At 45.4% G+C, this 19,773-nt stretch overlaps 4 protein-coding genes across 8 annotated transcripts in view; 3 read left to right on the forward strand and 1 right to left on the reverse strand.

Annotated features, from left to right (window-relative positions):
- The window catches only part of rps6ka3b (ribosomal protein S6 kinase, polypeptide 3b), a 32,273-nt gene extending 28,795 nt beyond the window's left edge, over positions 1-3,478 (forward strand). For all 4 annotated transcript variants that reach the window (XM_030349664.1, XM_030349661.1, XM_030349662.1 and 1 more), the window contains one exon: positions 113-3,478. In XM_030349664.1, coding sequence (XP_030205524.1) covers positions 113-235 — 123 coding nt within the window. In that variant the 3' untranslated portion in view covers positions 236-3,478. The remainder of the gene's footprint in view (positions 1-112) is intronic.
- Positions 2,144-6,910, reverse strand: LOC115537620 (zinc finger protein 572). Its single transcript, XM_030349667.1, has 2 exons — positions 6,296-6,910; positions 2,144-6,075 (listed from the first exon to the last, which is right to left on the reverse strand). The coding sequence occupies exons 1-2, from the start codon at positions 6,371-6,373 to the stop codon at positions 4,990-4,992; spliced, it is 1,164 nt and encodes a 387-aa protein (XP_030205527.1). The 5' UTR covers positions 6,374-6,910; the 3' UTR covers positions 2,144-4,989.
- On the forward strand, positions 6,904-12,606 carry eif1axb (eukaryotic translation initiation factor 1A X-linked b). The gene is made up of 7 exons (XM_030349668.1): positions 6,904-7,082; positions 7,722-7,805; positions 8,204-8,307; positions 8,594-8,644; positions 9,157-9,238; positions 10,039-10,130; positions 11,485-12,606. The coding sequence occupies exons 1-7, from the start codon at positions 7,067-7,069 to the stop codon at positions 11,488-11,490; spliced, it is 435 nt and encodes a 144-aa protein (XP_030205528.1). The 5' UTR covers positions 6,904-7,066; the 3' UTR covers positions 11,491-12,606.
- A 793-nt stretch (positions 12,607-13,399) lies between these two features.
- Positions 13,400-19,773, forward strand: part of map7d2b (MAP7 domain containing 2b) — a 23,845-nt gene continuing 17,471 nt past the window's right edge. Inside the window, exons 1-3 of one of the 2 annotated variants that reach the window (XM_030349665.1) lie at positions 13,400-13,657; positions 14,337-14,426; positions 15,018-15,178. In XM_030349665.1, coding sequence (XP_030205525.1) covers positions 13,621-13,657; positions 14,337-14,426; positions 15,018-15,178 — 288 coding nt within the window. In that variant the 5' untranslated portion in view covers positions 13,400-13,620. The remainder of the gene's footprint in view (positions 13,658-14,336; positions 14,427-15,017; positions 15,179-19,773) is intronic. The other variant, XM_030349666.1, reaches the window with a different exon arrangement.

Raw genomic sequence — 19,773 nt, forward strand, 5'->3', positions numbered from 1 at the left:
CACACACACACACACACACACACACACACACACACACACACCATAATCCTAACTACATAATGGGACACAGCTGATACCCTGGGCTGAAGGTGTTTCTGTGTGTTGACTCCAGGGCGCCATGGCCGCCACCTACTCGGCCCTCAACAGGAACGTGTCCACGGTCCTGGAGCCAGTGGGCTGCTCCACCCTGGCCCAGCGGAGGGGCCTGAAGAAGCTCACCTCGACCGCTCTGTGACCTCATCACCCCCCCCCCCCCCCCCCCCCCCCCGCCGCCGCCTCCATTCCCTGAGCACCCCCACTCTGACCTCGATCTGAGCTCCCGTCGGACCCCGCTGGTCTCAGGGACAGACTACTGATGGACCTAGCAACCTTTGACGCCAAAAAGATAACGAATCAAAACAGCCTCTCTGTCTCCCTCCTCTCTCTCCCCCTCTCTCTCTCTCTCTCTCTCTCTCTCCCGGGGCCCGGACCGCCGTGGACCATTCCGAAAAAAATATTTTGTCTTACTGTAGCCTTGTTAGAATCCATGCTAGCCCTCTGCGTTCCAGAACAGACAGCTGGGCCGGAGAGGTGAGCGATCAAATAGCTACCGACATGAGCGCATTAGCAAATGGCTGAAAGGAGCTACAAGTTAGCGGCTAGCTGAGAGGAGCTCGTTTGTAGCTTACTGGAAGGAGCTATTAGCAGCTAGCTGAAAGGAGCTAGTTAGCAGCTAGCTGTAAAGAGACAGTTATTAGCTGACTGAAAGGAGCTATTAGCAGCTAAAAGCTGAAAGGGAAAATTTAATCCTTTCCGTCTCTTAACTAGCGTGGTGTCTTCTCAGTCCCTGTTTCGGACAATCAAGCCTTGCCTTCTTGAAACCAGAGACTCTTAAGGTCAGGACAAACCAAGACAACATCAAACGTGCTGTATTTATTCCCAAATATTGAGGAACATTAAACAATAGCGTATCATTAATCTCATGTATGCATTTCAAAGACCTACAATCAATGTTATTATACCTATGTATTGTACTGAGGAGTTATATCATGCATTTAAAAGCCTCAAGCAGCCTCTGGTGATGACCCTGTCAGCATATAGAGTCAGAGCAAGCGTATTGAAGTCAGCCCCTGAACCCTCATTGGCTGATTGAATAGGCCTCGCTATTCGCTGCGTTCATTTGCACCGTGGAAACTTGGAAAGTGCAACTTACACTTGGCAATTCGGCATAACAAAAATATCGCTCACCCTCCTTGCATCGTTACTCCCAAGCTCTAGGCCTTTCTGCTGTTAAGCTAGTTGCAAATCAGAAGGTTGGTCTATCCAACCCTGTGAGGGAAGGTTAGGCGTCAAATTGATAAATGAGCCAAAAAGATGCATGAAATTGGCCCAACCGATATATAGAACATGGAGGCCATGCCTGTTCTACCCCATGTAAAGAATCTGGTCAACTCTTCTAGCCTATCAAAGCCTCCAATCATCGACGTCACCCTCGGCCCCAAACTGGCCTCTGAAGGGCCACAGGGCTGTGGAGCGTATACACGGGGGAACCATTTCCACCTCCGGCTGAAAATGGCCGACTCAAGAGAGGACGAGGGACAGGGGTGTAGAACACAAGGCAGGAGGGGATCCGAACCTTCTCCCTCCTCGATGCCCAAGGCCAGAGCCAACGGTGTCCATATGTGTGTGTGTGTGTGTGTGACAGGGTCGGAGTTAGGGAGGAGGAGGGGCGGGGGGGGGGACTGAAGTGTAAATATGCGTTAGGCAACTCAGGTTTCTATGAAATGAAAAGACAATGCTATCTATTGTTTCTCTCTCGATGCTCAGCTGGAGCTGCTTTAGACACAAGCACACCTGGTGGGGGGCCGGTGTAGGCATAGGAACAGCCGGGCGGCGAGCAGGCAGAGCGGCGTCTCACCAGGGAAGCCAACCCTTCCAAAGGAAATGACAGGCAACGTTAGTGTAAGTTCTACTGTATTAAATAGCAACCACAAAATGCTTGAAACCCAGGCTGTACGAGTGTTTCCATTCCATCACTGTTGCTTTACTCCTGCCTCGGAACAATCCCGCGTGTGGGACCGGTCTCTGTGTGTGTGTGTGTGTGTGTGTGTGTGTGTGTGTGTGTGTGTGTGTGTGTGTGTGTGTGTGTGTGTGTGTGTGTGTGTGTGTGTGTGTGTGACTGCAGGAGTACACTGTGTGGCGCTCTCTCTAGGATTATGAATTTGTTTTAAGGCACATGCTGTTGCACGTTGTATGGTGTTCCTGTTGGTATTAGGAATGATGTTGAAATTCCTCTCGTTGCAATCTCCCGCTAAGTTGTAACCTTCCAAACTCCTGTCTGTCAAACAGCTGAATGTGTAGCAGTGATGGGTCCTTAAGGTATCATCATCATCATCATCATCATCAAATAGCTATAAAGCTTATCGACTTGATTAGCAGGAGACAGGAGTCCACTTATAGTTGACCCACTAACTAATTAGAATGACTTGAATGTTGTAGGTAAACCCTGAGGGAAAAATCCACATTTCACGCACATCCCTACACTGGTCAGTAGACCATAGGACAAAGGGACCTCCCTTAAAACGACTGTGGGATTCAGGATCTTGCTCAAGGGCACTCCAAACAGCTGTGACCTATGTTGACAGTGAGGCTATGTTATATGTTTCAATGTGTTTGTAGACCACAGTGGAAGTCTATGGCACTTACCGTAAACACAGTCCTTGTACGCAGCATCAAAACATTGCAGTTCTGGGGTCGTTTCCACAGGTGATTTGTAGCAATAACGAAATCACAGAATTATGCCAGCCTTACCACGTTTAATCTACCATTACTGTAACCCAGTCCTGGACCTGTCTGTGCCTATGCTACTGGGCAAAGCTCCCACAGTCTGAGACATAGCAGCCATTGTATTCTGAGCAGACAATCAATCCATGGCTCATGCCAACCTAGATCCGGTTAGCGAAGACCCAACTATGTCTTGGACTTCAAGAACTCCCTCCTGCTTAATAGCTAAGCTTATTGGTTAGATAAAATGCATCAAACCTAATGCTGTGGTAATCTCAAGCCTCGCTCACTCTCTGTAAGTCATTTGAATGTTTGGTAACATAAAGGGATGTATCTGTATAACATGGGAGAAAAACAAAAAAAATAAAATTTCTTTGCAAATTTATTTTATAAATATATATAAATAATAGGGTATATAATGTGCATAGCATCTTCACCTCAATCATCATTTAGTGTACATATTTGGGGAAGGAGTGTAAGTAATGATTGTTGAATGATTTTTTTCTTTCTCGTTGACTATGAATAGAGGAATTTCTTTTTCTCCCTTTGGGGCTAACTTGTGTTCCCCTACATCGCTCATTTGACCTCCAGAGGTTCACACACCACTTTGTGTATTTTATTTAGCCCTGCTGCTAGTCGAACTCTCCATTTTTATATCTGCAGTGAGAGTCAGACTTTGTATTGAAAATAAAAAAAGGTCTTTGACAAAAAATAGGAAATGTTGTTTTATTGACCAGCTTATTCAATTTCAAATATCTTGTGCCTTGAAAGGGCCCACACTTACAAGGAGTGCTTCTGAATTTTCACTTCAAATGTTGTTTTGGAGTTGTTTTTCCTTTTCATTAAACCTGGGTTCCAAGGAACAAATCAATAAATATAGTTTGTTTTCAAGTGCTTTTATATTACCATTGTTCTGGCCGTCACCGAATGACCTGAGCAGGAACCAGGATTTCCCACCTGGCCAGAAAAGAGAAAGACCCAAGCAAGCCTCCACTGCGCCAACACTGAATGGTGTTCTGTTATTAATGTTATAATAATGCATTAACCGATTTTATCAAGTGATTATTGTGGGAGAAGGATGTGGAATGCTAATAATGGGCAGAAAATCTAATTTCGGATAACCACTGAAGGAAGTTGATAAATGTATAATTGGTCAAGTCATTTCTTCTCATCATTCAGAACTATTTATATGTAGTTAAATATGAAAAAACCTTTATTAAGGCTTCAAAGGTGCAAAATGACAAAGGACAAAAAAACATTATTTTAAGTTTGAGGGGCTGTGTACAATGAAGCTTAAGGGGAAAAAGGCAACATTAAATCCCTACATCGTCTCCACCTGCCCGACTTAGAAGTTCAATTCCCATTAGCTTTAAGCTTGGAAATTGAACGATGAACTCTTGCATCCGGTACACCCTTTCTTGGTCCAGTCATATTAGGGCTGAACAATAATATCATTTTAGTTTTAGGGCCAAATTGTCAATACTACATTACAAAACGTTGTAGTGTGATGTGCTAAAGTCAAAGTGCTATCTTAAAGAAAAATAAATGGAAGGTACAAACCCATATCAAAAACATGAACCGGCATAGAAAACCGACCAGGCAACCGCCATAAGTTACAATTACAAAACCAAACCACTCAACAGAACTGAGTGGAAAAAACATCAACTGGTCAATAAACTTGAGCTGGTCAAACAGTAATGGACATCTCCATTGAAAACACTCAGACTGCATCATTGACGCCACAAAACCAAAGACCTAAAGCAATTAGGAACAAAGCTTATTTGAGGGGCCAACACAAAGGATGAAATGAAATAAAATAAAAGGTGCAAAATGTATGTCCTTAAGATATGGCTTCAGCTGACTGATGGACCATTATTTGCCCGAACCAGTTGCATTAGGACGTATGTTTTTACGTATGTACTAAGTACATACATAGTAAGTGTGTAGGTAGGTATGTAAGACAGTAAATAAATAATAGTGCAAACTCCAAAGTGAAAAGTCACTTTTGTAAGGCTATTGGGTGGGGCTGAACGATTTGGGGAAATAATCGAATTGCAATTATTTGTACCAATATTGCGATTGCGATTTAATGTGTGATTTTTATAATTTATTAAGTTCCTCGATTCGATTAATCGTTCAGCCCTACTATTGGGACAGATGATGTCAGAGCATATCTCCTGGCGTCTGTCCTGGGTCTGAGGGACTCACTAACATCACATTGTAATGTCAGTAACAGTCTAAGCCCCCTGTGGGGGATTCCTCTCCCACCTCCTCCCTCTCCCCCTGCCCACGCCCCTTCTCCTTGTTGTGGTTCCTCATATGCACCAGCAGGCCCCTCTCTGTCATCTCGTAGATCTGGCACTCGGGGCAGTAGAACGGAGTGACCCCGATGTGCCTGACCTGGTCCTTCAGGTACGAGTCCAAGTTCCGGAAGTCCTTCTCGCAGATCTTGCACTCGGGAACAATCCCCGGGTGCTCCTTCTCAAAGTGGACCCTGATCCCGAAGCGACCCTTGACCCCTCTCTTCCTGATCTTGCCGGGGGCCTTGAAGGAGCACAGGGGGCACTGGAAGACGGCCGCCTTGCTGGCGTGCCGCCGTACGTGGTCGTCCAGGACCAGCTGGTTACGGCAGTGCTTCTGGCACATGCCGCAGAAGAAGCTCTTCCCCAAGCCGTTGTGGTGCAGCTGTTTCAGGTGCACGGAGAAGCCCGCCATGTTCTTAAACACCTTGCCCGGCGGCGGACAAAGGCCGCACACCACCGCCTTGGTCCTCGGGTCCGTCCTGTGCGCCTCGCTGGCGATCCCTCCGCCGCTGGTCGGGCTCTGTGAGCTTTGGAGGTCTTCACAGGCCGTGCTGTCGGCGTCCGGCCGCCTCTGCCGCAACGGCGCGCCGTACTTTCCGTTCTTTTTAGCCAAGGGCCGACGCAGGTGTTCCCTGCCTGTGGGAGGCTTGGACTCCTCTGCGGTTGGACACTGGAACTCATAACTGTCCCCCTCCGTCGCCAGGTCAGCATACCCTACGAGGGGCTCCTCCAGCTCCTCCATGGAGTCTCCCACTGTCATCCCCTCACCCATAAAGTGTGTGCCCTGGTCCTCCGAGGGCAGGGCGTACGATGCCTCCAGCCTGTCGGTGTCGTGGTCGACGCCATCGCCTCTCACCTCCTGGCACCACTCTGGATGCGTGCCCTCTATTCTGATCATCGTAACTTGGTCCATTCCAAAGGGGTCCCAGGTTCCATTCTCCACACTCGCTGAAGAGGATTCCTCTTCGTCTGCTACCCCACATACTCCAAGTAGACACTCAGAAGCATCCTTAATGAAGAAGTAAACCACGTGTTGTTAGCAATCATATCATTTTATTGATGTATACATATGATTACTAAGAAACATGGTATGTGTGTCTTTGTGTGTGTGTGTGTGTGTGTGTGTATACACTGCAGTACAGATGGTACTGATAAAGTGTCCATCTGTAGTTACTTCAGAATAAATATGATGCATTAATGAACACATCATAACACTTTTTTTTTCTTACCACACTCAGAAGATCTTCACTTGAGTAAGCGTTCTGTACCCAATCAGAAGTCAGCACCCTAGTGCTGCAGTCAGCCATCGTTGCTGCTAACTAGAAACAACCCCTACATAAACCTAGCTCACCAAAAGTGCTTTAATTCGCACTATACGCTTCTCTAATCTCACGTATATGGAATATAGTATTGTAAAAACCAAAGAGCAAAACGTGCATTTGAATATATCTTAGAAATAATTGAAACAGTAAATAGTGGACCATTTTGTCTAGGCTTGCACTTAAAGGAAAAGGTTATTCTGGAAAATAATTATTGTGTGTATATTATTGAATAGAGTCGGACTCCTGCAGCAGACCGCCCTCTGGTGCGATGGATGAATGAGACGTGTCCTGTCAAGAATACACTATATTCACCAAATAAGAATACACTACTATATCAACTCATATACTATAGTATTCACCACTATAACAGCTTTTCACTAGAAAAAAACGACCCTACGCGGTTAACGTAATTCACAAGTCATACCATCACAGAAACGTCGTTTATTCCCTCCCACCACCCAAAGGATTTAGCGTCCATGTTTTGTCTAAAAACTAACGTTTTAATAAAGCACCTCGTATTTGAATGGTGCGACCGACGCATGCGTGAACCGGCGGCGCTAGCAGTGACTACCATTCCTAGTTCAAAGTAGCTCTACTTAGCTCATTCCAGTAAACAGTACAGAACAACGCTGACTTATCCTTGTCGACTGCGTCTCTTCAACACGACCGGTCAGGAATATGCCCAAGAATAAAGGTAAAGACATGTGAAGTGGTGTTAAGTTAGGAGTCTGCGTGGCGGTGCGGAGGTCTTTGCCGCTGTTTTCGGTCCGCCGTGTCAGACACACGCAGTGAAAACGTGACACCAGCCTGCTAATGCTATAGCTAACCCCTGTGTCGGAGAGCGATCGGCTCTTTAGAAGACAGCTTTTTGTATCGACTTTCGTTCAAATCGTCGAGTGTCTTGAGTTGTGGTCCCCGACGGACACGGTGAGGCTTGTCTTTACGGGTGTATCATGAGAAAGTGGATGTTAGCCCCCCCAACACACACACACACACACACACACACCATCATTCAGATCAACCATTGTGAGGCTCAAACTAGCTTGAAGAGCTAGCCGTGACTAGCCTCTTGGCTACATTGTGAAACCCCACCCCCGGCTGTTCAATGTACATTTAATTAAGTCCATCTATGGTCATTTACATTGACCTCCGGGACAATCGGGCCAGAGTTATACGTTGCTGCTGATGCACTCTGAGTTTTTTTCATGTTCCAAATCTACAATCTTGATTAGGAATGGACGTTGGTTGTGTACATGAACTGATGGATTAATGAGTCAATATATATTTCATTTGTTAAGTCCACTCTAATACCCCTCTTTTCCCACTTTGACAGGAAAGGGAGGAAAGAACAGGCGACGTGGTAAGAACGAGAATGAGTCCGAGAAGAGGGAGCTGGTGTTTAAAGAGGATGGCCAGGGTAAGTTTCATCCCCATGAGATGTCATTCATTCACAGAAACTGTCAGTTAACCAACATGGGAAATTGTCAAAGAATTGTTTCAACTTTGAATAATACTATTGCGAAATGTCTTAAATATTCTTTTATTTATGTCTTAAGATGTGAAGGTCCCCTGACTTGTTCTATGATCAAGTACAATCTAGTTGGAACCATTTGTATTAAAAGTGTGTGCGTTCAGAATGAACAAGACCCTCCCTCCAGCCCCCTTAATATTCCTCTTATGGACTCATTGTAAGGCCCACTTTAGTTCGGAACTAGAACTTGCCTCACTCTTAATAGTCCGCTGATGGGTCTCATTGTAAGGCCCATTTTAGTTCACCAACCTAATTCTTCTGTATTTTCTCTCTGTGTTGTCCAGAATATGCTCAGGTGATAAAAATGCTTGGGAACGGTCGTCTGGAAGCCATGTGCTTTGATGGAGTCAAGCGGCTTTGTCATATCAGAGGAAAACTCCGGAAAAAGGTATGAATTCCTGTCCAGTTGCACCTCTCTCCTAGGACACAGCCCTGGGCGCAGTGCCAGCTCAACACTTTGTCATCAGTTAGCCGTGGACTCAATGGCTCTGTGAGGGGGGCACGGGGTTCACCCTCTCTTTATACATGTTTATCTGTTATATATATGCCTATATGTGTCTTAATATATATTGCATATGGCGTATATATTTTTATTTTATTTTTCAGTGTCAGGTTGAACCTGTTGTATAAATATGTTTGTTTCTCTCCCATCCCCTTCTGGCAATCTCTTCTAGGTGTGGATAAACACATCAGATATCATTCTGGTGGGATTGAGAGATTACCAGGTATGTACCAATTACAGTATGAATAGTTAAAAAAAATAACATAAATACATTTTTGATATGGCTGTTAACGAAACATTTGATTCGTTACACTTGAATTGGTCATGGTCATATCAACCCAAATTGCAAAATAGTTTTAATTTCGAAGCAGGGGTTGCATCCTTTAGCAAACAACTACTCTAAAATGGCTGCTTTCCTTGAATGGTAATATGCACAATTCTGAGCTAGCTATTAATCATTCCAAGGCACTGGCTTCGCAAGTTTCATTACAATTATCAGTGCCCATTTTACCATTAACGGTCCAGTTCTGGGAATTTATGACGACCAAATAAACACAGATGCTACCCAGTCCGAGTCCTGCTGACAACCGATGTTGTAAAATAATAAATTGGAGGAATTCAGCAAATGTGTGGCGTGTCCTTCACTATCGTTCAGTGTGAAACCGGTGTTGTGTTGTAAAGTAGCCTCCTGACTGTACGTGATGCTGAGCGACTGCTGTTCTCTTCCTCCCTCAGGACAACAAGGCCGACGTCATCCTGAAGTACAACGCAGACGAGGCCCGCAGTTTGAAGGCCTACGGAGAGCTACCCGAGCATGGTGAGTGGCCGACACCACTCACACCTGGCTGGAGCGCCAGCCTCACGTAGCACTGCCCTGAACAGATCTAGAAGAACTTCTCGGGGTAGATGGCGTAGAGCCGCAGACGCTCGGCCGGAAGCCATAAACTGCCAATGGGCGGAGCTACGGCTGGTTTCCTGTTAGTTACCGAGCGATGCCAATGAAGAGAAACTGATTTCTGCTAGTGGATGAACATCAGATGGGGCTATTAATGAGTGTTTATTTAAGCGTATTTGAATAGTGGCCAGTCTACATGTTAATATGAAGCTGTCGCATAGTCTGTTTTTGTAGCCAATTGCGTGCTTACAGATCCCTGCCTCATGCAATTATTGGTCAAAACAAATATGAAGTGAAAATTCCAATTCACCCAGATGGTAGCTCCTCTGTCATCAGATATTGGGTCATAAAATTAATATGATTTGTGGGACTAGCTCTACCCTGCACACACGAAGCCCTGCAGTAAAAGTGGATTAGGAGGAGTAGAGTCCATGTGCTGACTTGAGTGAATCGATGATATTTACTAGTAGACTAACTTTTGGCATAGGTTACATTCAAATGTTACCTCTGTTAATTTCAGTGATTCAGCTTTTTATAGTGGTGTTTGATCCCTTTCTTGGCACAAATATCGGCACGATGAGTTTATCCTGTATGGCTGTCCTTAGGAGCACTGCATATCCATGGTGGTTGTTCTTCACAGAATAATCTGCAATGGCTTGGTTTCCCTCTGGATTTCGTGAAGTACTTGTTTAGCTAACAGTGTGCTCCCTGCTTTTCTCCAGCCAAAATCAACGAGACAGACACATTCGGACCAGGGGATGATGATGAGATCCAGTTTGACGATATTGGTGATGATGATGAAGACATTGATGATGTAAGTTCCCCTCCCCAAAAACTCCTTGTATGTATTAATATACGTATTTATACAAGTATATTTATTTATACATGTATGTTACTGATATCAGGTGGGTCACCAATGTTTTTGGTCACTTTTTTTTTCTTTCTTTTTTTTGCTCTGCGTTATTTATTTGGTACCTTTTTTTTATAAACCCTGGGTAGGCTCACTAATAGGCCTTCACACATGCCCTGTGGGCCGGACATTCTCCAGATAGTACCAGAAGGGCTGTATGTGTTTACCCGGCCAGGCCCTTAGTGTAATGTCCGGAGAGCCGGAGAATCCACAACAAGCGAGTGTTTATGGCATTTCTATCATGTGACTGCCGCCAAACCAGGAGAACACAGTGTAGCATCCTACTTTACTCTTGCCTGTATTTTGCAGGAAAGAGTTGATATCAGCATTATGGAGCTGGAAGCCTCCCCTGTGATGCAAGCAAAACTTTGCGACTTCCGCTGTAATCGTTTTGGGTCGCTTCCTGCCTCCTACATGGTCTACCCAGGCGCTATCTCTCGCCTAGAGGATACAGAGTTTATGTGTTAACACGTCTGATGTGGCTTATCGCCAGTTACCGGTTGCATGTGTTAAAGGGCACTCCTGAGCATCCACAGACCAGATTCTCCTGAGTTTATCCGGAGTTCATGTGTGAAAGGCCAATAAGATATCAAATGCTTTACCCTGAATATCTGCCCTAATATGAGAGCCGTAAATGCTATAACCACGGCCAAGCCTTTAGTGATGTCCATGTAATAATATGAGTTGGTTGAACAACCAATTGCTGAAGACCTAGTAACATTTTCCTTTCCAGGAGATGCAGTTAAAGGATAACGTGCATCTCGTGTCCCTCACGTTAGCCAGAGCTACACATGGATGGTATCGCCACAAACGGCTCAACTTGGTTGACGCTCCCGCTAGTATAATTTGCGTACGACACTGTTGCTTAACTACGATTTGAAATATTGAGGCCCAAAGCTATTCAAGGAAGCAGGATGTGCTTTAATTGAACCCTCATTCACAGCCTATACATTTCGTATTTATATCCTTCTGCCTGTTCTCATCACGATTTTTATTGTAGCAAAAACAATCATAAAAACCTGGCTGTAGTTCGGTTATGGATTCCCCCGCACCACGATTATCTCATTGTTAACGGTCGCCTCCCACTTCTCAGACAGAATTGTCTTGAGTTCGTCTCGCTAGCCTTTGAGCTGCATTTAACCGGTCATTTAAGTGATGTCCACTTAGAGCGGCAATAGCAGCCGTGGTATATATTAGCCCTGTTGCCAACAGGAGTAATGTCTGTTATTAATGTGTGCGTGTTCTGTCTCCCCTGCAGATCTAAAGGGCTGCTGCCAGGGGGGAGGTGGAATGACATTGGAGATGCTCCAGTTGTGTTTTGTTTTCTCCTAGCCATTACCGCACATCGACTTCTATTTTTTTTTTTTAATAAGGTCCTCAATGTACCGGTCCAACAACAAACAGTATGTCTCTGGAATCTTCTTCCCATCATTTAGTTTTGTTTACTGTTTTAATAAATGTATTTTATGTCTCAATATAAATGCCTCAACATAAGAGTCAAAAAAATATATTATGGACATTGACAACTTATCTTTTGGCGAACAACTTAATTGTATTCTTCCGGTTAGACTTTCACATTGAAACAAGAAAGTAAATCTTGGGTAACTGCTGCATAATTAGAACTGTGGGGGTCAAAGGTTACCTGAGGCCGATCTCCACATCTGGAGTGGCACTATTTGAGGTAAATTCATTAAATCTTGTTGTTCAAAATGGGCAAACGGAAATTCAACTCCCACCATACCCATATATGGTCTCTTCGTCACTCGTGCAAGCCACTATCACTACTCTCCCGAGGTTTGCTGTAACTGTCCACGACTGAACACCACCGTTTGGCCAACGAGCTACGATGCGCTATCTTTTTAATGTATTTATATCGATTTCACCACAAGTGGAATTTCCTAACAAGTACAGAGTCTCTGGATTCGCAAATAAAAAGATAAACCATTCAATTGCTTGTCTTATTGCAAGCACTGCGATGTATTATAATGATGTACATTTCTGCATGGGATTGATGGGTGTCATCCATGAATGGAGAGGTTGAAGCTTTTTTTCTTTTGCTGTTTACTTTTTTTTTTGTTCTGTTGTATTGCATAAAAAAACGACTTGCAGGGAGAACAGAAGTACACTTTGTTTTGGTTGCAACAAAAGTAATGCCCCCCCCCCCCTACTGAAATCCTAAATACTTATTTTGTGTCTCTCATTTGTGTCTATCTTTTTTTTTAGTTTTTATTCTGCTCACCTTATGGTGGTAAGACACAGCTGTCTCCTGAAGTTCTGTTGGTGCTGCCTCGATTAATAGGGAGCACACTGTTCCCCTCAATTAACTGTTCTATGTTTGAACCGATTTTACAACCGGTTTTCAATAAAGATCTTAACTCCACATATTGGGGTTGTCTCCTTGATAATTTATCATAGAGCTGATGCACGCTAGGGAGCGATGTTGAGCCATAAATCCGTCATAGTGGGATACCATGGATGTATTTAGTAAGAACAGGTACACCTGACGAAACTGGACCACCCCATGGATGTATTTACAAAAAAAGGGTACAACTGAGGTAAACTAGCTCAATGTCAATGACGTCGAGTTTTTGCAAACGTAGAACAAAGATTACACAATTCCTATTTGTTATTAATTTTCGACATTAGTAATAATCCATGCATTTAAATGACGAGGGTCGAGACGCATTTCGGTGATCAAAAGTCGTTTATTAAGTGGTCATTGGCCTGACGTGCCTGCATCAACAAAAGCATTGGCGGTATTATAACGAGGTCGTTTTGTTGGTTCCAGTTGACCGATTATATAATATATTATATAGAAATATCTTAAAGGCTGCATCACCCATCATGTATGTCCATTAGAAAGCAATTCAATTGTTTGTAAAGCAATCCTAATCGAAAACTTCGTGTGTGTGTGTGGGTTAGAGGCGATATCCCAACCAACCAATGACGTAATGATTCCCGGCACGTGCGCTCGGTCTCGAGTCTGCCTCCAATCTTAGAATCGATGCGGGAGTTTATTTGGGATGAAGCGCTGCTAAATCCAGCGCTACACAACGCGTCCGCGCTTCAATGGGTTTTGTTGACTTTGTTTTCCTCTGTTGTCATCCTCTATCTCCCTGCTCATTCTCTCAACCCCCTCTCCCTCCCTCCTTCTCCCTCCATCTCTCTCGAGCCTCACTGTATCTCTCTCTCTCTCTCTCTCTCTCTCTCTCTCGCATCTCGCTCTATTCCTCTTTCTGGCTCTCTAGCATAAAGTCCCTGTTCAGTTCTTGGCGTTCCTTCCTCCTGCTTGCCGCAGTCTTTATATCGAGCCGTGTGTCCGCATCGAGTCAGTGTTGCGGGCTCCTGGGTGGATGTGACTGAGGCCGGTGGAGGAACAAACTGACCCGCCGAGATGACCACCGTGGCCCAGACGCACCACGAGGGGACAGGTGAGACAGATGTCAGGGGTGTATGGCTTACCGCTCAGGCTATGGGCCTACGTCACAAAATGGCAAAAAAAATAATTGTCGAGGGATGCATTTAATATGAATGCATTCATGTGTGCACATCTGTATAACCTTTTTTTCAATATTCCGTCGGGTGTGGTTCAGTGGATTTTTCTTTTCTCCTGGCTGTTGACGTGCATCTGTGATCAATAACAGTGGAGTGATCTGTTTATTTCTGCATGGCTAGAGCTGCACCTTGTTGGCAGAGGGTCATGTGTTGGACGGCTTAACGCACCTCTGCGTACCATCGACGATATTGACGCGTATAACAGAATCACCGAAGGGTGTCAGCCCTGACGAACAGTGAGCTGTAATGGCTGCGATGGTCACATGCACGTATAATGGCATTGTGTGTGTGACAGCTTGCTAAATTCATTAAACTGACGTATGACAAGCGGTACCGGAGTTATTCTACATAAAGCGTCGACGGTGGAGGATGTATGATGCTCAGTGACCTTGACAGCATCGCACATGAGAGTTATGTTAATATGGGAGCGCCTGTGGGTTTCATCTTGACGAGATGAACGGGTGTCTCAATTTCCATTTAGAACCTGCATATTTACCTTGCGCACAAAGTAGCATCCCTCGACAATGACATTCTGTCTGGTTCTCGGAAATGCAGTGCTGACGCCTCCCCAAGTGCGCCACCTGACCAATAGGAACCCGTCCCCGTCCCGAGCCTTGGCCAGTCCTGGCAGCACTCCGCCAGCAGGTAGGAGCATCACCAACACACGCGTCATCACTGCTCCCACAGCGTCATCAATCTCTATGTACATAATGTGACATACACTTGTAGTTCAGTTTGTAACACAACTCCATTTGCAAATTGCATTACAAGAAGACATTCAGGAGTTTTAAAGAACAATAGTTATACTAATATGCATTTAATGTACACAGTTTAACTTACAATGAATCAATAGTTTATTGATAATAAACTACCCTACTCATGACTCCTCATTAAGCTTCTTAGGCCTCTTGCTCAAAGTATACCTCCGGATAGAGTGTGTGTGGGGCATGGGGATTGAACCCAGTACATTATGACTATGAGTTTGAACACCCGTTCCTCTACGCTATGCTGCACTGGTTCATATTTGTCAGATGGCCCCCCCCCCCCCCGTCAACAATCGAGGGGGGGGCCATCAGTACCTCGTGTATAGGGGCCCAGGATTTGGTGCAACGGCCCTGCACACACGTGTCTGTTGATGTGTTAGCATAGACATGGATATGTGTACTGTGCACGACGTGCAATGGTTAGATATAAATGTGTGTGTGTGTGTGTGTGTGTGTGTGCGTGCGTGCGCAGAGCTGTCGGAGCTCCTGCGTGACAAGGAGCGCCGTGCCGAGCAGCAGCGGGGCCGCTGCGTGGAGGAGCGGGAGAGGAGGCTGGAGGAGCAGCGGAGGAAGGAGTCCAGGCGCCGCGCGGCCGCCGAGGGGAAGAGGAGGCTGCAGCAGGAGGAGGAGAAGGTCAGAGGGCAAAGCCTGGCAACGCCTGGGAGACGTCTCTGATGTGGGGTTGTTGTACCAGAGGAATCCGTGATTCGAGGCCTTTGATGAAGTGCAGCCGACACAAAAGCAGTCAGACCCCGACCCCACACGCCTGAGTCGGAGTCTGAGTTCCAGTTAGCTGACTTGGACCGGGGAGCGACGCTGAGCAGGACGGCGTTGCCTTATGGCCGGCTCCACCCAACGTAGCGTCGTAGCGTGGCCTCCGGAGCGAGAGGAGCCTATATGCATCCTGATCCCTCTGCTGGGGTCTTGATGCACCCCCGCCTACACCCTCAGCGGACTAAAATGCTGTCGTATGCAGGAATGGGACAGCTAGAAAATGTCTTTATAAGCAAATTTGACTAGAGGGCCTTTTTACTCCCTGCAATATGCGTCTTCCACTACTAATCTATAGATTACTGAATTAATTGATATACAAACATTCATACTATCTTGGACAACACGCAGTTTCTTCACATTTACAGTTTATCCCTCTTTATTCATAGAGGGACGCGTCAAGGCCCGTAAAAATAGACTTCATGTCTATTTTAGCACTTTGTTGCGTGTTGGCTGCGCAACAGACTGGCTCAGTGTAGCAGCTCGTATCGATAAGAGGAGCGTTTCCTTAAGGCACGACGCGACGCTACATGATGTGACGCTGCCATGCCCAGTGTAGCAGGGGGTCAGATGTATATTAATTTACTTTCAGAGTAAATGATTCGGACAAAACATTAGGTAGTGTAATACGGGGTGGATACATCCCTCTATGGTACGTTGTTATGGTTATTGCACGTTTTTTTATCCTGTTGTCCATCACTCTAGGTAACGTTAAACCACTGCTGTACCGTACAGATAGAGGTCATGGCCTCTTTTCTTTTGGCTCTATTTTGTTGAAAATATCCGCAACAACAACGTGGTCTTCTTGGAGGCCTCTTATCATCAGTTTTAGCAGGGTTGATACTGAAGTATATCAAACCCGATGGGATCTGTTGCTATGTGGGAACCATTGCTAGCCCTCTCTCTTCATCACATGCTAACGTTGTGTTACCAGCCAACCATGAGCTACTATCTAACCCTTCATATCTCTCCAGCTAACTCTCTTTGTATGGAACTAACTCTCTCAATGTTAAGCGCTTACTCTCCTCATATTACCAGCTGAATCTATATGTGTAATCTCATTGTTATAATCTAACTTGGCTTCCTTGCTGTTTTTTATAGTGTTGGGCTGCCTCGCTTTGGTTTAGGAGCTAAATGTCATGGTGTTGGGGGCTAATGCCAACTCTTCTCTTAACAGCTAAATCTTACTGGGTAACGGCCAACTCCTAATGTTCCCAGCTAAATCTCCTTGTGTTATCATCGACCTCTTCCTCCCCGCTAACTCTCACTGTGTTGGGCTAACTTGCTCTGGTCCACCAATGATAGCTTTCATAAGCCATTCGCACACCAGACGAGCCATGGAGGAAGATTTAATTTTAGGTCTAGATTTGAGGTCTGGTTCTGCGTTTAATATGATGGGTGGCAATTGATTGATTGATGTGTTGTGTGGTGCATCAGGGTTTTGAGCAGAGCTCAGTGTGCGACCATCTATATGTCTGCAGGGCTGTATGTGTGTTTTTCATTGATTGGGTGTGTGTATTTACATACAAATACACAGCTCTCCTAATTTCCAAACCCACTCATTTGCATTACTTAATGACATAATGATTGGCTGGTCTCTCCTGGGAGGCCACAGTGACATCACTGTGAGCCTGTTATTGGGACGCTTACTGGAAACCGTAACGTGCACAGTCATAGATGAGCACACATTTATTACCCGATACACCTCAGGATGAATGTGAAAATGATCCAGAGATGGCCAGCATGAGGGGATCTTGTAAGGTTCCCAGGGGGACACCCTCATTAGTAAATCTCAGAGACAGACTCTTAATAGTAATTTATGGTTATTTCTTGTGACCCTGAGGTGCGTATTGATTGGTGTATAGAGCGCTGTGTGGAACAGAGCTAACATTTGATGCGTTGCAGTATTAGGCCTGCACCTTGGATGTTTATTTGTTCGTCCTATGCACATTCACATTCGTGGATCAAGCTCTCTTTATCTAGGTCAAATCCTTTTGTTTAACACTATATAGATGGATGCATGGAAAATGGATGGATGGCCAACCGGATAACCCTCTCCTCCCATTACATGGCTGTTTTCTCTCTCCCTCGCTCTGCTTCTTCATTAATTCTGTTCCCCGCCTTATCGATTCCACACCAACGCTCCATCTCCCCCCAGCCCCCTCCTACTTCCTTCCCTATCCCCCTGTGACTCCATACATTGTCATCCCTAGCTTTCCCAACACACACACACACACACACACACACACACACACACACACACACACACACACACACACACACACACACACACACACACACACACACACACACACACACACACACACACACACACACACACACACACACAGACAGATGCACCCTAGGTGTGTCTGCTGTAGAGGAGAAGGGAGAGAGGAGAGAGGAGGGAGGGTGCATCTGTTACGGACCATGACACTGAAAATATGAGTTGATGTAGAATAGGTGATGCAGAGAGAAAAGGCAGAGAGAGAGAAAGGGGGGGAGAGAGCGATGAAGAGGAAATGGGAGAGTGGGAGACAAAGAGTTCAGCTTGCTAAGCCCCACCATCACAGCCCAGCTGACTCCTCCTCTCAGTCTTTTGAAAGGCACTAGATCACATAGAATGTGCCTTTAATCCCCAGCCTGACTCACAGGAGTTCAGAAATGGATTTAGATGTCTTCGAGGGCTGCACCATTATGACAAAAATAATAATAATTATTTTGCCAGATATTTGTGATTTTGGTTCATTGTGAAGAGCAGATTTTCAATTAAATAAATAATCAGTTGCTATTGTATGCAAATATTATAATAATGAAGCAATTGCTTAATTGTAACAGTTTACAAAGTCATTTACGGCCATACAAAAACAAATTTCTAATTATTATTTTATCCAAATTGCGACCTTTCACAATTTCTTAATTGCAGAGCCCAAATATGCATTTATTATTAAACCCAACTGCCATTCACATCAGATGAATCACCAATACATTCTTGAACTAATCAATGTGTTATGTATTTCCTTTGAGATGTAGATCTGTGTTTTAATGTAGGATATGTAGCATGACGTTACCTTAAACGATGCAAATAGGTGCACACCAGTATCCCTGTCTCTGTCTTTGTCTGTTCTGTGCATCGTCACAGAGAAGCATCGTTAGAGGAGATGAGAGGAGAGGGAGGTAGAGGAGAGGAGAGGAAGCTAGAGGAGAGGAGAGGAGAGGAGAAGAGAGGAGAGGAAGGTAGAGGAGAGGAGAGGGGAGGAGAGGAGAGGAGAGGAGAGGAGAGGAAGCTAGAGGAGAGGAGAGGAAGGTAGAAGAGAGGAAGGTAGAGGAGAGGAGAGGAGAGGGGAGAGGAGAGGAGAGGAAGGTAGAGGAGAGGAGAGGAGAGGAGAGGAAGGTAGAGGAGAGGAGAGGAGAGGAAGGTAGAGGAGAGGAGAGGAGAGGAGACGGGAGAGGAGGAATATAAGAGAGAGGAAACAAGAAAAGAATGACCCGCTTGTATTATTTTACCATTTTTAGAAGTGTATATAATCGTCTCCTCTCTGGAGACAATAATAATCCTATAATAATACAATTTGGTCATTATTTTCTTGTAGGAGGAGGAGGATAAGGGAGATCGAAAGAAAAGGAATGGGAGAGGATGGGAGAAGGGGGAATCCAGGGTTAAACTGGAGATGATAGTAGTGGTGGAGATCGGAGGAGAGGAAACAAAAGGAGAAGGCAGACGAGGAGGGAGGAGGTGTAGGGGAACAGAGCGACGTGAAAGGGAACCTTGGGGCGCAAACGAATGTCGTATTGATACCCTCTTCTGCACACCAACGTATTCACACATGCAATGACGTAACCCTGCACGTACATGTGTGTGCGTGCGTCGATGCATGCAGCCATACTCCCCTCTACTATATGCGCCTTTGTGTGTGTGTGTGTGTCTATGCGTTTCCTGTGTGTGTGTGTGTGTGTGTGTGTGTGTGTGTGTGTGTGTGTGTGTGTGTGTGTGTGTGTGTGTGTGTGTGTGTGTGTGTGTGTGTGTGTGTGTGTGTGTGTGTGTGTGTGTGTGGTATTGGCTGTGATCGACTGGCGTGGCTTGGTGAGGCACGGTGTGTAGATCCATCCCTCTTTCTGAGTGCTCTCTGAAATAGCCTCAGTCACCAGAGAGTAAGAGAGATAGACCTGTGTGTGTGTGTGTGTGTGTGCGTGCCTGCATGTATGTGTGCGTGAGTTTTCTCTGTGTTAGAGAGGTGGAAGGGAGCAAAAGGGAGGAGACTAGCAAGGGTGGGGTGAACAATTGTAGAGGTGAGAGAGAGAGACAGTGAGTGTGATGGAGAGAGAGAGAGAGAGAGAGAGAGAGAGAGAGAGAGAGAGAGTGAGAGAGGGGGGCTGTGTTACTAGAGGGAGTGGCAGAGTGAGAAGAGGCGATACAGAGAGAGAGAGAGAGAGAGAGAAGACACAGCTCCGGTAGC

This window comes from Gadus morhua, chromosome 23 (genome assembly GCF_902167405.1).
Source record: "Gadus morhua chromosome 23, gadMor3.0, whole genome shotgun sequence".
NCBI lineage: Eukaryota > Metazoa > Chordata > Actinopteri > Gadiformes > Gadidae > Gadus > Gadus morhua.

Excerpts from the sequence above, each read along its gene's own strand:
- LOC115537620 (XM_030349667.1), bottom strand. The coding sequence starts at position 6,373 with ATGGCTGACTGCAGCACTAGGGTGCTGACTTCTGATTGGGTACAGAAC. Across the intron at positions 6,076-6,295 it reads GTGAAGATCTTCTGAGTGTG|GATGCTTCTGAGTGTCTACT; the intron begins GTAAGAAAAAAA and ends TTCTTCATTAAG.
- eif1axb (XM_030349668.1), top strand. Across the intron at positions 7,806-8,203 it reads GTTTAAAGAGGATGGCCAGG|AATATGCTCAGGTGATAAAA; the intron begins GTAAGTTTCATC and ends TGTGTTGTCCAG. Across the intron at positions 8,308-8,593 it reads GAGGAAAACTCCGGAAAAAG|GTGTGGATAAACACATCAGA; the intron begins GTATGAATTCCT and ends AATCTCTTCTAG.